This window comes from Lichenostomus cassidix, unplaced genomic scaffold (assembly GCF_008360975.1).
Source record: "Lichenostomus cassidix isolate B80296 unplaced genomic scaffold, HeHo_3.0 HiC_scaffold_829, whole genome shotgun sequence".
Classification (NCBI taxonomy): Eukaryota; Metazoa; Chordata; class Aves; order Passeriformes; family Meliphagidae; genus Lichenostomus; species Lichenostomus cassidix.
Window position 1 is genome coordinate 85,265 of NW_028148036.1, and position 14,153 is coordinate 99,417.

Consider the following 14,153-nt stretch of genomic DNA (forward strand, 5'->3'; position numbering starts at 1 on the left):
GTGCCCAGTGACTTGTGACCAGTGTCCTGTGACCAGTGTCCCATGTCCTGCCCAGAGTCCAGCGTCCTGTGCCCAGTGTCCTAAGTCCTGCCCAGTTCCCAGTGCCCTGCCCAGTGTCCTGTGCCCAGTGTCCTGCCAAGTTCCCAGTGCCCTGCCAAGTTCCCAGTACCCTGCCCAGTGTCCTCCACCAGTGCCCAGTGTCCTAAGTCCTGCCCAGAGTCCAGTGTCCTGTGCCCAGTGCCCAGCAGTGGTGTCCAGTGCCCTGGCCAGTTCCAGGTGTCCTGCCCAGTGTCCTGCCCAATAACCAGTGTCCTGCCCAGTGTCCTCCACCAGTGTCCCATGCCCTGCCCAGTGTTCAGTGCCCAGTGCTCTGCCCAGTTCCCGGTGTCCTGCCCAGTGTCCTGCCCAGAGTCCAGTGTCCAGTGTCCTGTCCGGTGCCCAGCAGCACCACAGGGTGGCACACGGGCGTGTCCAGCAGTGCCACACCCACCTGTCCCGCGCTGCCACGCCCGTGTCCCCGTCACCCGTGGGGAGCCACAGGAAGCCACCGCCAGCGGAGGAAACGGAGCTGAGCACGTCACGAGCTCAGCCAGCCCCGGTGACAGGGACACCTCGGGGGTGACACAGGGACCCTCGGGGGACTCGGCGGGACACGCCGGACATGCTGGAGGCGCCAGGATGGAGGAGCTGGTGGTGAAGCAGGGCGGGATCTACCTGCAGCTGCAGCAAACCTTCGGGAAGGTCAGGGGCTTCGGGGGGTCCTGCGGGGGGATCGGGATGTGGGTACGGGGGGGTTATCCCATGGGAATGGGGTGATCCCATGGGAATGGGGTGATCCCATGGGAATGGGGTGATCCCAAAGGAATGGGGTGATCCCAAAGGAATGGGGTGATCCCACCCGTGGGATGCTCAGCTGTCCCCTGGCCAGCGCGGGGAGGACGGGCAGGGGGACGGGAAGTGCTGGGGACACTTTGAAGGGACCCCCCGAGAGAGAGCTGGGGGTGACAGAGGTGACCCCCGGAGCCGGGGGATGACAGGTGCCATCTCCAGGGTCACGCTGGGTGACGGATGTGACCCCCAGACCCGTTCGGGTGACAGATGTTCACCCCCAGAGCTGTGCTGGGTGACAGATGTGACCCCCAAAGCCACACCGGGTGCCAAACACACCCCCAAAGCTGGGGGGTGAGGGATGTGACCCCCAGACCCACGTCTGGTGACAGACATCACGGCGACAGACGTGACCCCCAGAGCCGCGCTGGGTGACGGAAGTGACCCCAAAGCCACATTTGGTGGCAGTTCCAGGCAGGGGGTGACAGCAGCGTCCCCCAAAGCCGCGCTGCTTCCGCCGCTGATAAAGGGCGGGTTGGGCAATGGCTGTGAAGGGAAGGAGCTGACGGGAATCTCCTGCTCCTCTCCCGGTCCTGCTCCCCATGAACCCCATCCCGAGGGATGGAACCTCATCCCAACACCGCGGGAAGGGCAGGGATCCCAAAATTCCACCCCGGGAATAGGGAACTGTGTGCCTGCACAGCCCTGGAGCTGCAGGAGGATGTGCTGGTTTTGGGGCTGAACTTCCCCTGCCCCCACTTCCCTCTGCTGCAGGGCCTGCCGAGCCCGGAACTGCTGCTCCTGCTGGGGCAGAGCTGGGAGAGCTGAAAAGTTGGGGTTTTGGGGGAAAAAATGGCAGGAAGTAGGAGCTGGAAGTTGGGGTAGAGCTGAAGAGTTGAAAAGTTGGGGTTTTGGGGAAAAAATGGAAGGAAAAAGGAGCTGGAAGTCCTTCAGCAGGGCTTGTGGGTGCTGCAGAGGAGGGAATGGGATGGATTCAGGCACTGAGTGAGGCTGGGATGCTGCTGGTGCTGGAAAAGCCTTGCTGCCTGTCAGGGATGTTTATCCAGGGATACTGAAATCCCAATTTATCTCCTCCCCACCCTCAGCCAGCCCTGGTTGCAGTGCAAAACCCCTCAGGGCTTCCCACCCACCTCCTGCCCTGGGATCCTGCGTGATCCCCAGGGGATACAACCTCCAGGAAAGGGAAAACCCTCCTGGAGAGCTCAACCCCGCTGCTTCTCCCCGCGGCAGAAATGGAAGAAGTTCTGGGGTGTGCTGTACCGGGAGAGCTCCTGCTCCACCGCCCGCCTGGAGCTGCTGGAGGGCTCGGGGCCGCTGGGCACGGAGAAACCCCGCAGGGCCGAGGCTGGCCGGCGGCTGGTCCGGCTCAGCGACTGCGTCCACGTGGCCGAGGCGGGCGGCGATGCCACCTGTCCCAAGGACACTGTCCCCTTCCTGCTGGAGACCACCGACAGGCGGTTCCTGCTGGCTGCCGACAGCGCCGAGGCGGCCGAGTGGATCCAGCGGCTGTGCGAGCTGGCGTTCCCGGTACGGCTGGGAGGGTGGGGCTGGGAAAGGTGGGATGGATGGATGGATAGATGGATGGATGGAGGGATGGATGGATGGATGGAGGGATGGAGGGATGGATGGATGGATGGAGGGATGGAGGGATGGATGGATGGATGGATGGATGGAGGGATGGATGGATGGATGGATGGATGGATGGAGGGATGGAGGGATGGATGGATGGGATTCCCTCATCTGCCGCTCTTCCCCGGGCAGAGGAGCAGGGAGGAGCCGGGAGCAGCCAAGGAGAGCCTGCCGGGCGCTGACGGCGAGTTCTCCATGGAGGAAAATTCCCTGTACAGCTCCCGGGGCAAAGGTAGGAGCGGGGAAGGAGGAACAGGAGGGAGGGAGGCAGCGCGGGGTGGGGAAATCTCCTCCCCAAAAAAGCCTCTTCCTGCTGCGGTTCGCAGCGCTGCCTCGGCTCTCTATCAGCAGTGGCCGGAGCTGTCCAGCGCTTATCAGCCGGACACCGCTGCCCTGGCTGGGGCGGTCACTCTGTCCCTCTGCTGGGTGGGACAAGTGTCCAACACGGGCGTCACTCTGTCCCTCTGCGGGGTGGGACAAGTGTCCAACACGGGGGTCACTCTGTCCCTCTGCGGGGTGGGACAAGTGTCCAACACCATGTCCATCCCCAGCCGGCCTGGAGCAGTTCGAGGTGACAGTGAGGGTGACCCCGTCGTCCCAGCGCTGCCGGCTGCGGGGTCGCTGCATCCTGCGAGCCGCCGAGGAGGCTCTGGAGCTGCGGCACCCGCAGAGCCTCGAGATCCTCTACAGCTGGCCCTACCGCTTCCTGCGCCGCTTCGGCCGCGATAAGGTCAGTGGGTAAGGAATGGCGGGCTGGACGTGGCCGTGGCGTGGCACTGACCCTGTCCCTCCGCAGGTGACCTTCTCCTTCGAGGCCGGCCGGCGCTGCGCGTCCGGAGAGGGCAACTTCGAGTTCGACACCAGGCAGGGCAACGAGATCTTCCAGGCCATCGAGGCGGCCATCGAGGTCCAGCGGGGCCGGGGCGGCGCTGGGGACGAAGCCCTGCGGTCGCTCGGTCACGCCAGGCCACCCAGCTTGGCTCAGGGCCACGAGGAGGTCACCAAGGTCACCTCCCCGCTGGAGGGCAAGGTGCCCAAAGGGGAGGGCAAGGGGCTCAAAGCCAAGCCGGCGATGCCCCCCGAGCCCTCAGGGCCCTTCCAGCCCAGCCGAGGTGTGGATTTGCCCTACGCCGAGCCCTGCGATGCCCTGCGCCGCGGGAACCTCCCGCCGGACAGGAGCCGCCGGCCGGACGCTGCCAAGGCGGAATGCGAGTACGCCGTGCCCTTCGACACCATCGCCAAGTCCTTCCTGGCCCGCCAGTTCGGGGCGCTGGGCTGTCCCCAGGAGGGTGTCCCCGAGCCGCCGGGTGGCCCCAGGGAGGCGGGTGGCGCTCAGCAGCCCCCCGGGCGCCCCACCGCCCCCAAACCCGAGCACATCTACGACGAGCCCGAGGGGCTCTCGGCGCTCTCGCTGTACGACGAGCCCGAGGAGGTGAAGGGCGAGGCGTGGAGGCTGCAGGCAGCCCCCGAGGAGCCCCCCGGGCACGAGTTCCCCTACAACCCGCAGCGGGATGACTACGCCGTCCCCAAACGGCCCGTCCCGCTCCGCAAGCCCTTCGTGCTGCAGGGCAAGGAGTGGCTCGGCGACAGCGACTACGACAACGTGGCCCTCAAGGTGGCCAAGAAGAGGAACCTGCAGTGAGCGGGAGGAGGGGACAGGAGGGGACATCCCGAGTCTCCCGGTTGGACTTTACACCGCGCCCGGCTCAGCTCAGCGCAGCTGGGGACACGGGGACCCTCCCTTTGGGACACATCTGGGCAGCGGTGCGGCACAGCTGGGCGGTGGCAGGGGACAGCTGGGTGGCGGCAGGGGACATCTGGGTGGCGGCAGGGGAAGCGCCGGGAGCGGGATGCGCCCACTGGAGGGCAGTGCGAGCCCACCGGAGCGGCCGTGCCCGGGCAGGGGATCCCCGCAGCCCCGCGCCGCAGCTCCGGGACCCCAAATCCCGCTCCTCGCCCGGGACAGCCTCGGGCTGTGCTCCAAACCCACCCCGGGATGGATTTCTGGAGCAGGAATGGCCCCGGGATGCTCGGCTTGAGCTGAGGGATGCATTTCCCCAGGGATGCACGTCTGGGATGCAGATCCCACACCTTGGGATGGACAGTGCACATCTGCACATCCCACCCCGAGACCCTCCCTGCCCACGCACAGCTCCCAGTGCTCCCAGTATGTCCCAGTATGTCCCAGTGCCACAGCAGGGCCTTCCCTGTCCTGAGGTCCCTCCTCCTCCTCGCTCTGCAAAACCGTAAATTCCCACTGTTCCTGCCGCGCTTTTATTTTTAATTCTCTTTATAAACCCCCTTTCCAGCCCCTCTGAATTCCAGATGGAAAACTCGGATGAATCCCGGAGATTCTCACAGGAGCTGGCTCTGCTCCTCCCAGTACAAACCAGTGCATGGCTGGACACAGCCTCTGGATCATCTTCCTCCTCCTCCTCTTCCTCCTCGTCTTTCTCCTGCTCCCTTTCCCGGCCGCCTCCAGCCTTTCCTTAGGGACATCCAGCAGCACCATCCCTAACTCCCCACGGATGTTTCCCTGGATCCTCCCAGGACACTTGGACCCTCCCCAGGACACCTGGACCCTCCCCAGGTCCCCTCGGACACCCCCAGCCCCATCCCCACCCCGGAGTGACCTCAGGATCCTCCGCCGGTTCCCCACCACCCCACCAGGTTTTCCGTGGGAAGCGCAGACGCTCCATGAATTATTTATAACCTCTCCCAATCAAAGGGAACGCTCAGGTGCTTCGGTTCATTTCCTGGATCCTGCGAGTCCAAAGTGGGGATTTTAATGGGGCAAATTAAGTGCTTTTTATGTGAGACGCTGATTAAAGCTCTGTATCCATCGCTCCGTGCCGGGTGGGATTGGAAGGAGTGGGACACACCTTGTGCAGGTGGGATTCTGCTCCAGGTGGGATCACGCGGGGAAAAACACCTAAAAATGGTCCAAAATAAAGGAAAAAAACCCCAAATCTCCAGCAGGTTTTTCCACAGGGGAAAATCGTGGAGCCAGGCAGAGCTTGCCGTGCCCTGGAAGGGGTTTAGGATGCGCTGAGGGATGGGATCCAATCCTTTCCCAGACCCATTTTTCCATGGAAAAAGGGATTCCAGGAGCATTCCCGAGCTGGAGCCTCGAGGGCTCCTGGCAGCGCGGTGCCATTCATCGGGAATCAATAGCTTGAGCACATGTTATTATTAATTAATTAACGCTCATTAGGGGCGTTATTCATTATTAATCAGTGTTAACACAATCCCCCCTCCTCCAGCCTGGCTGCATCTCTGCTCCTTCCACTGTTTTCCTTCGTTAACCAAAGGAATGGAAACACTTCCAGAACTTCATTTCCCAATCCTACGGGAGGCCAGGCTGAGGAGGGATGGCTGGGAATGACTCCATAAAAACATGGAAAGATCTCCCAGACTTCGCTTCCCAATCCTGCGGGATTTTTGGGAATGGGATCATTGGGAATGGCAGCAATCAAGTTTTAGAGGCAGCAGCAGGGATTGGGGGAAATACCGGGAATTTTGGGGCTGGAAAAGTATTCCCTGCCTGCCTCACCCCCATGGGTGGGTTTAGGGTGGAATAGGGAACCTGTCCAGAGGATGAAATCCAGGGAAAGAGGATTCCAAGCTGGAGAAACCCTTGGAATGGCTCAGCGAGGGGAAAAAAAAATCAATGGAAAAGAAGGGAGGGAAGAGATTAAAGCCCAAAGCTCCAGACAAATGGAGAGATTTAATCTGATTTGGGAGTTATTGTCCTTATTGAATTATGCTGATTATAAATCATTTAGGAGCAGGGATAATCAAAACAGGGATCCGTTCTGAGCTCCGAGGGGCTCCTGAGCCTCTTCCCAGTGGTGGAGAGGAGGGAGAGCAGGATGGACAAGGGAATGGATTGGAATTCCAAGGGAAAGCTGGGTGGGAAAGGCTTGGAGGGAAAAGCAAGGAAAAGGAGCTGTGGGGATCTCCGGGATGGGGAAATAGGGATTGGGAACAGAGCAGGGATGATCCCAAAGGAAAACTGGGCTGGTAAGGCTCGGAGAGGCAGAGCATGGAAAGAGGGAATCTCTGGGATGGAGAGGATGGGGAAATAAGGACTGGGGGAAAAAATGGCACAGAGCAGGGCTGCAGCCCTGTGGGGAAATCCTGGATTATCCCAAGGAAAGGCTGGTCTGGCAATGAATGGAGAACCAGGGCGTGGAAAGAGGGGGACAGGAATCTCCGTGAGGGGGAAATAAGCATCAAACCCGCTGAAAACCGGGCTGGAGACACTTCCCAGGGCTGGAGACACTTCCCAGGGCTGGAGACACTTCCCAGGGCTGGAGATGCCACTCCCGGGCACGCCGAGCCCGTTTTCCCCGCGGCTCTGCACACCTTGTCAAGGCAGCTCGTTTTCCCATTAGTGTCTCCTCGGATTAGGGATGCTCTCGCTCTCCCGCTCCGGCCGAATCCCAGGCGCCAGCAGGAGCTGGAAACTGCATTAGGGCCGTGCCAAGGAGCCCCGAATGCCATTAGGGGCGAGCATTAGAGGTGCTAAGTGACAAGGCCCTCATCAGCCCCGGATTGATGGCAATCCCGTTCCCGGAGCTGGCAGCAGCAGAGCCCTTCATTCAGGAAAAATTGCCTAATTGGGGAGGTCTGGATTCTCTCCGCCTGTCTCGTTCCTGGAGCTCTGGAGCTCCTTGGGATGTGGGGTGGGTGGAGGTGATGGGAAGGTGGAGGTGGAAGGTGGAGGGACAACTCCTAAACCCATCCAGCGTTCTCCTCCTTGCCCTTCAGGCGGCTCGAGCATTCCCAGATTGGTCATTCCTGGGAATTCCAGCATTCCAGACCCAGGGGAAACAGGTTCCCTGGAGGAGCAGGGCTCCTTCCTGCCCCGGGCTGCAGCGAAATTAATTGGCAATTGCCGGGAGTCCATAAAGGCTGACATCGGAGGGAAGGAAGCTGTAAAAGCCGCGTGTCCGCAGCCGTAATTCCTTCATCCCGCATTGATCCCGTGGCCTCTGCTGCCCACGGAGCAGCTGGGGGGTGAGCTGGGCATCGATCCCGGGCACCTCGGCCAGGCCAGAGCATCCCTGACCCTGCTGGGGGCGAATTCCCAGGCTGATTCCAGCCCTTTGTCTTCCTTCTGCTTCCCACTCTTATAAATATCTAGGAATTTGATAATTGTCACCCCGACACGGGGCAGGGTGTGTTTGGAAGCCTGGATTGAATTCAGGGATTTTTCCAAGCCCTCAGCTCTCTCAAGTCTCCATGGAAGTGGAGGTTTGGTGCGTTCCTCTTGCCTTAATCCGCAGGGTTTGAACCGAAATAATGCTCCATGTGCTTCCCAGAGCTGCTCCGCGGGTGGATTTTGTCAGGAAATATAAATATCCCCCAGCAGGCTCCCAACTCCCACCTGCCCAGGCTGAGCGTTCAGCGGGAAAACGCAGAATTCCACCCTCAGCACTGGTGGGAATGGTGGGAATTCTGCAGGATGGAGAGATTCCTGGAATCCCTGGATTCCTGGAAGTGTCCCAGGCCAGGCTGGATGTTGCTTGGAGCCACCTGGGTTAGGGGAAGGTGTTGATAGGGGTGGAATGGGATGGGATTTGAGGTCCTTCCATCCCAAACCATTCCAGGACTTCAAACGCTGCTCAAACCAGCCTTTCCCCATCCCGGTGTGTCCCAGGAAGGATCTGCTCCATCTGTGACCCTGCCCAGGATTTCTCAGGGCACACGGAGCCACTGTCACCCTGCCGGAGCCACTGTCACCCTGCCAGAACCACCACCTTCCCCGGGATCCATCTCATTAGAGCAGGAGCCGGCGAGCGGCGGAATTTCCACCCCGCTGCTCTCGCCTCTCCCTGCGAAGGGGGAGCCAATTACCAGCAGCTGGTGAGAGCCGAAAATTATTATTAATTTCCAAGCGAGCATATGCTGTGTGTTAACAACCTCCGTGCCGTGGCAGAAGGGCCCATCCCAGCCAGATGGCTCAACCTGCCTTGGGAATGATTCCTGCCGGGCTCTGCCGCCGCTCCCGAGCAGCTCCGGGATCAGGGCGGGAAGATTCCGTGCCTGGATGAGGTGACCTGGCAGCAGGAGCCTGGCTCGGGGTGACAGCAGGGTGGTTTATTAAAAATAAACTCAGTGCTCTCCCCCTGGGGACGTCCTGGTGTCTCCATAGAGAGAAAACAGGGATGTGGAGGTTCTGGAAAATGGGAATGACGAGGAGTATCGTAACTTGCGTTGTGGAAGGATAAATGTGCTAATAAAAGTTAATTAGGGAAGGTTTTGTTCCCAGCCAGCCCTGCTGTCCCAGCAGATCCCACCAGCACCCCGCGGGATGCTGACAGCTTTCCCTGCTGGATTTACATTCCCAGAAAAGCTGGATGGTTTTCCTTTCTGCCTTGCCCGTGGAGGTGGACAGAGAGGCATTTCCCTGCCGAACTCACGGATTCCCAAAGCCCTGTGGGATCACTTTGACACCCAGGGAATTCTGCTGTGCTTCCAGAACCTTGGCAATCACACGGAGAGTTCCGAGCAGCGTTTCCTCCTCGGATGTCAGCAGCCACATCCCAAAGGGCTGGGGTGGGAGTTAAGGATGGATTCTATTTTTCCCAGGAAGTTGCAGCCAGTGCCTCAGGACTCCAGCAGGCCCAGCCCAGTGTCCTGACCCTGGAGAGCACTAACAGGAACAGATATCCAGGGGAAAAAGAGATTCATGGCATCAGGGACTCATTCGGATCCAGATCCTCCCCTGAGCGGATTTTCCTTCGGGCAACTCCATCCCCAACTTCCAGCAAGACCCTTTTCCTTGGGAAGAGCTGGCACGGCTGCTCCCGCGGGTTTCCCTGCATCCCGCTTGTCTCCGTCTCCATCAATAGATGGAAATCCTTGGGGAGCTCCAGAGATCCTCCTGGATCAACACAACCCCTCTGGATTAATAATCCCCCCAGCCTCCAACATGGAGCATGATCGATGGATCACGAGGCCACCCCAAAATCCCCTCCCCGACCTGAGGGAATCACGGAGCTTTCCCTGCCAGCACGCCGCTCATCCCCCTGGAATGCTGGAAAAAGGGGCGGCGGGAGCATCAGCGTCCCTTTAAATCCCACTGCTAGAATCGGGAGCGAAACCTCTCCGGGGAAGAGGGGTAAAAATAGCTCGGCGGCAGCGGCCGCGGGAGCAGCCGGGGCTCTGTCAAGGGCAGGGGCGAGCGCTCGTTATAAATAGGAGTAATTAATTATTCCAGCGGGGACACGGCGCTTAATGAGGGCTTGGGCTGATGATACCGGCAGGAAGATTCCCGGAGTGAAGCCATGGGATGCAGGGCCCTGGGAAAGGAGGGATGGGAGCGCTGGGCATCCCTGAGGGCAGCGGGAGGAGGAGGAGGAGGAAGGAGCTGCTCCGTGCCAGGGAAAGAACAACATCAGCATCTTAATGCCAGCGCTGCCAGCCGAGCTGGCACCTGGTGACGGAGCCGCTGTGTCCCGGAGCTGCGGGCAGGGCTTCATTTTAATTTGAATTTTTAATTAAAACTCGCGGCCGCGGCTGCCCCAGCGCCCTGAGCGGGAGCGGCGGGCGGGGTCGGGCCGGGGAGGGGCTGCCCAGGGCGGGGGGCATCCCTGGCACCCCCCGTGCCCTCCCGCCAGGATTCTGGAATGCCAGGACCTGGCGTGTCCCAGCCGGGGTGTCCCAGCCAGGAGGGTGAGGGTTCGGTGAGGAAGGACGGGAGGAAGAGGAGGGTTTGGGAGGAGGCAGAATGTGGGGCTGTGGAGAGGACTGGGATGGGGCAGATCTATGGGGTGGGATGGGATGGGATGGGATGGGATGGGATGGGATGGAGCAGATCTATGGGGTGGGATGGAGGAGATCTATAGGGTGGGATGGAGCAGATCCATAGGATGGGATGGGGCAGATCCATGGGGTGGGAATGGGATGGAGCAGATCCATGGGGTGGGAATGGGATGGAGCAGATCCATGGGGTGGCATGGAGCAGATCCATGGGGTGGGAATGGGCAGATCCATCTCCTTCCAGCCCTTCTCTGTGGATTCAGGCCGGGAAAAGCTCTCCAGCTCAGCACAGCACGGGAAGGACTGCTGGGGTTGTAATCCCACAAAATCGACATCGGAGGAATAACGGGGAGAGAGGAGCAGCTGAGCACAACCCCGCAGAAATCTCGGGGCAATAAAGGAGCAGAAATGGAGTCTTTTCCCTGGATCTCCTCATCTCCCGACCTTTCCAAGGGGATCTCGGGATGTTTGGAGACTGAAGGATCTGACAATCTGCCCCAGCGCTGAGCTGAGCACGGAGGGGAACACATTACACCAAATTTCCAAGGTGTGCGACTCCAAAATCCCCAATCCCAGACTTTCCGAGCCCCGGGGAGGAAGAGAGGGCATGGATAAACAGATCCACGGAGCAGCAGAGCTCCCAGTCCTGCTGACCCAGCCGGGAGATGATTCATGGCCATCGCCGCCGTGCGTTTGTGCATAAGGAAGCAATAATGGAGATGAAGCAAAGCCATCGTCTCCGAGGGATTGATGGAGTGCAGCCGCATCTCCCGACCTTTCGGGTTCTCCCCCACATCCCAGGGGCTCAGCACCGACCTCGCTCCAGCCCTGGCTGCTCCCGGGAAGATGCAGCTTGGGGGAAATGGGAAGCACCGTGACTGAGGCTTGGAGCGCTCCTCTTTTTTGGGATGAGGAGCGCCAAGGAAAGAGAGAGAAGCCAGCAGGTCATGGGATGCTGATCCCGTTTGGATCAGACCCAGGATGGAGGACTGGCAGTGCTGGGTTTATCCAGGAGGGAAGCTGGGGGTGTGGGGATGAGTGTGTGCCTCAGCATCCCCAGAAATCGAGTTAAAAACCCAAGCACTGACTCACAGATCCACTTTTCCACGATTCCAGCCCCACGGACACCCCAGACTCCCTTCTGTTTCCAATTAGCCTGGCCCCGTGCCGAGGTAATTCGTGTTCTCATCACCCTCACCCCGTTCCCTGAGCACACAGCCCAGACCCACGGGAAACGGGGAACAGCACTATGGAATCACAGGATGGAAAATCCCACGGGCAGGGACACTCCTTCCATCCCAGGTTGCTCCAAGCCGTGTCCAGCCTGGCCTGGGGCACTGCCTTGTCCGGGTTTAGTACCCCAAGGATGGAACCCTTCGTGCTCCGTGGGGATGAGGAGAGACTGGAAAGGGAGCAGAACGCCCTGATCCTGCAGGAAACACAGCGCTGCCACCTCCTGCCGCGACATTCCCACCCCCAGGCTCCACAGGAGCTGCGAGCAGACATTTAGCATCCCTTTTCCCCTTCAGACCCATTCCCGAGGCGCTCATTCCCATTTTTCCCAGGAAGTGCAGCGCCCCATCACTGCACTTTAACCCACATCCCATTATTGCAGCCTCATCCCTTTCCCGTCCCCGAAGCCCCGTTAGCTCCAGGCGCAGCCCCTCCTCCTGCCCTGGGCTAAGTGCTCTCCTGACCTCCTCACCGGGGCTGCTGCACTCTCCTCCTCATGGATTATTGATCCCAAATCCCCCTCGAGGGGATCTGCGCCGTTATCGCTCCATTTTCCCCGCTGCGGTGTCTCCACATCCCCCAATCCCAACAATCCCACCCCGCTCCCCCTCTCTGCCGCACCCGACGGGAGCACGAAGGGCCAGGATCGGGAATTCCGGGATTTTGAGAGCAAGGATCAAAGCACGGGAGGAGATGGCTTCAAACAAACCCTTCTGGGCAGCTGGCAAGCAGCGTTTCACCTGCGCAGCGCTGGGCGCTGTTTCCTTTGGAAAACGGGGAGAAAAATGCCAAACCACTCATTGCCACGCCTTAGAAAATCCAAAATCAGCCCTCAACCTCACACCGGGCTTTTAATGCCTCCCCGGCTCCTCGGCTGGTGTCCCAGAGGTGGGATTTGGGACGGAAAGTGACTCCCAGCTGAGGGATGGGAGGAATGACCCCAGATTTCCACAGCTACCCTTCGGTGCTCATCCTCCGGGGCAGGAGGAAGGCTCTGCCGGCCAGAGGGCATCGCCAGCCTGGCCGAGCCTCGCGAGCCGTGAAAAGGGTGAACGACAAAGAAAAATGCGATCCTTCGGGGCTTTTTCCCACCCGAAGCGGGACCGGCGCCTCCGCCCGCCTGCTCCCCGCATCCCTCAGCATCCTCAGCATCCCCGAGCCGCCCGAGTTTGCTTGTTGGCGCTGCCTGACAGCTCGGCCTCCCCCCGCAGCCCAGACGAGAGCGGAATGCATGCTAATCAATTCCGGATCGGCAGCGGCACCCGCAGCCGGGGAAAAGCTGCTGGAATGACAAAGGGAGCCTGGCGGCATCACCTGCATCCCCTGCCCGGCCCGAGCTCGCTCTGCGGGCTGCGGGATGGGGTGACAGCGAGCCGGGGAGGCTGTTGGCAGCGGGACGGAGGTGTTCCCACCGCGCTTTGCCCTCCATCCCCGCACCCCGAGCTGCCCCGCAGGCCCCGCAGCCCCCGGCATGCGGCAGGGGAGATTAGGGCTGTTTCCTTTCCGCCGGCGAGGAGCGTAATCCCCCCTTTGAAAGGCGCATCCTGCGCTTGATGCTTCCTGACATTAATATTATCATCTCCAAGCAGCCGCAGAGCCCGGCTGTCGCCTGCGATTAGGGCACTGACACAGATCGGTGCAAGATTTCACAAGCGTCTCATTACGGCTGACTCGGGCTCGGCGCGGCTTATATAACTCATCTTGCATAAACCTGTCACCCGCAGGAGCTGCTCTGCCGCCCGGATGCTCGCCGGGGCTGCTCCGGGGGGTTTGGAGGCCACCGGGTCCCCTCCCTGAGCGGTCCCCTCCTCGCTGAGCATCCGCGGCTCCGTGCGGGGAGGTGTTGGGGCTCTGGAGCAGGGTGGGAGGGCAGCGGGGTTGTGCTGGGGTGGGTGGGGCTGTCAGGGGAAGGGCACAGGGCTGGGAGGGGTTAAAGGACCCCCAAATAGCTGGAGGAGTGGAAGGAGACCCCCAGAATGCTGGGGTGGCTGGAGGGTCAGCCTGGCTACACTGGAAGAGAAGGATATTTTAGGGCGTGTCGCAGGTGTGGGAGGGGAAAGGACTCTCAGAGGGGTTAAAGAACCCTCAGACCCTCGGAGGGGTGAAAGAAGCCCCCCACAATCCTGGGTGCGCTGGGGAGTCAGGCTGGCTGTGCAGGCAGAGGAGGAGATTTCAGGGAAATGTCACAGATTTGGGAGGTGGGAAAGACCCCCGGAGCCCCCCAGGACCCCAGGTTTGCTGGAGAACCATGGACGGGAGGGGAAACCCTACAGGGAACCTACAGGGAACCTACAGGGAACACCACAGGAAATCCCTCGTACTCCCAAACCCCGGGCTGGTCCTCCTGTCCCTCCTCACGGCACAGCCAGGAGCCTCGGGAGGCTCAATTCCAGCGGCTGGAGTCGAGCCAGGGCTCAGCGCGCTGCTGGGCCACTGTCAGGACGCGTTGGTGGCCTCAGCCAGGCGGGAGCTCGCCAGGCCCTGCCGCTGGAATTGCGGGAATTGCGGGAATTGCGGGAGAGCAGTGCTGTGGCTTTGGAGCTACTGACCCTGGCCTGGAATGTGGCTCTGGGGACAGGGATGCTCCCAGGGCAACGGGGACCTCTGGGATCAGGGAATGGGGACAGGGATGCTCCCAATCCACGGGAACCTCTGGAATCCCGGGATGGGGA

The 14,153-nt window shown here is 60.7% G+C and overlaps 1 protein-coding gene across 1 annotated transcript; it reads left to right on the forward strand.

The window, feature by feature from the left end:
• The first annotated feature begins 506 nt into the window (after positions 1–506).
• LOC146420267 (docking protein 2-like) lies at positions 507–5,360 on the forward strand. The gene is made up of 5 exons (XM_085048466.1): positions 507–741; positions 2,080–2,376; positions 2,611–2,710; positions 3,030–3,208; positions 3,275–5,360. The coding sequence occupies exons 1-5, from the start codon at positions 679–681 to the stop codon at positions 4,118–4,120; spliced, it is 1,485 nt and encodes a 494-aa protein (XP_084904592.1). The 5' UTR covers positions 507–678; the 3' UTR covers positions 4,121–5,360.
• The last annotated feature ends 8,793 nt before the right edge of the window (positions 5,361–14,153 follow it).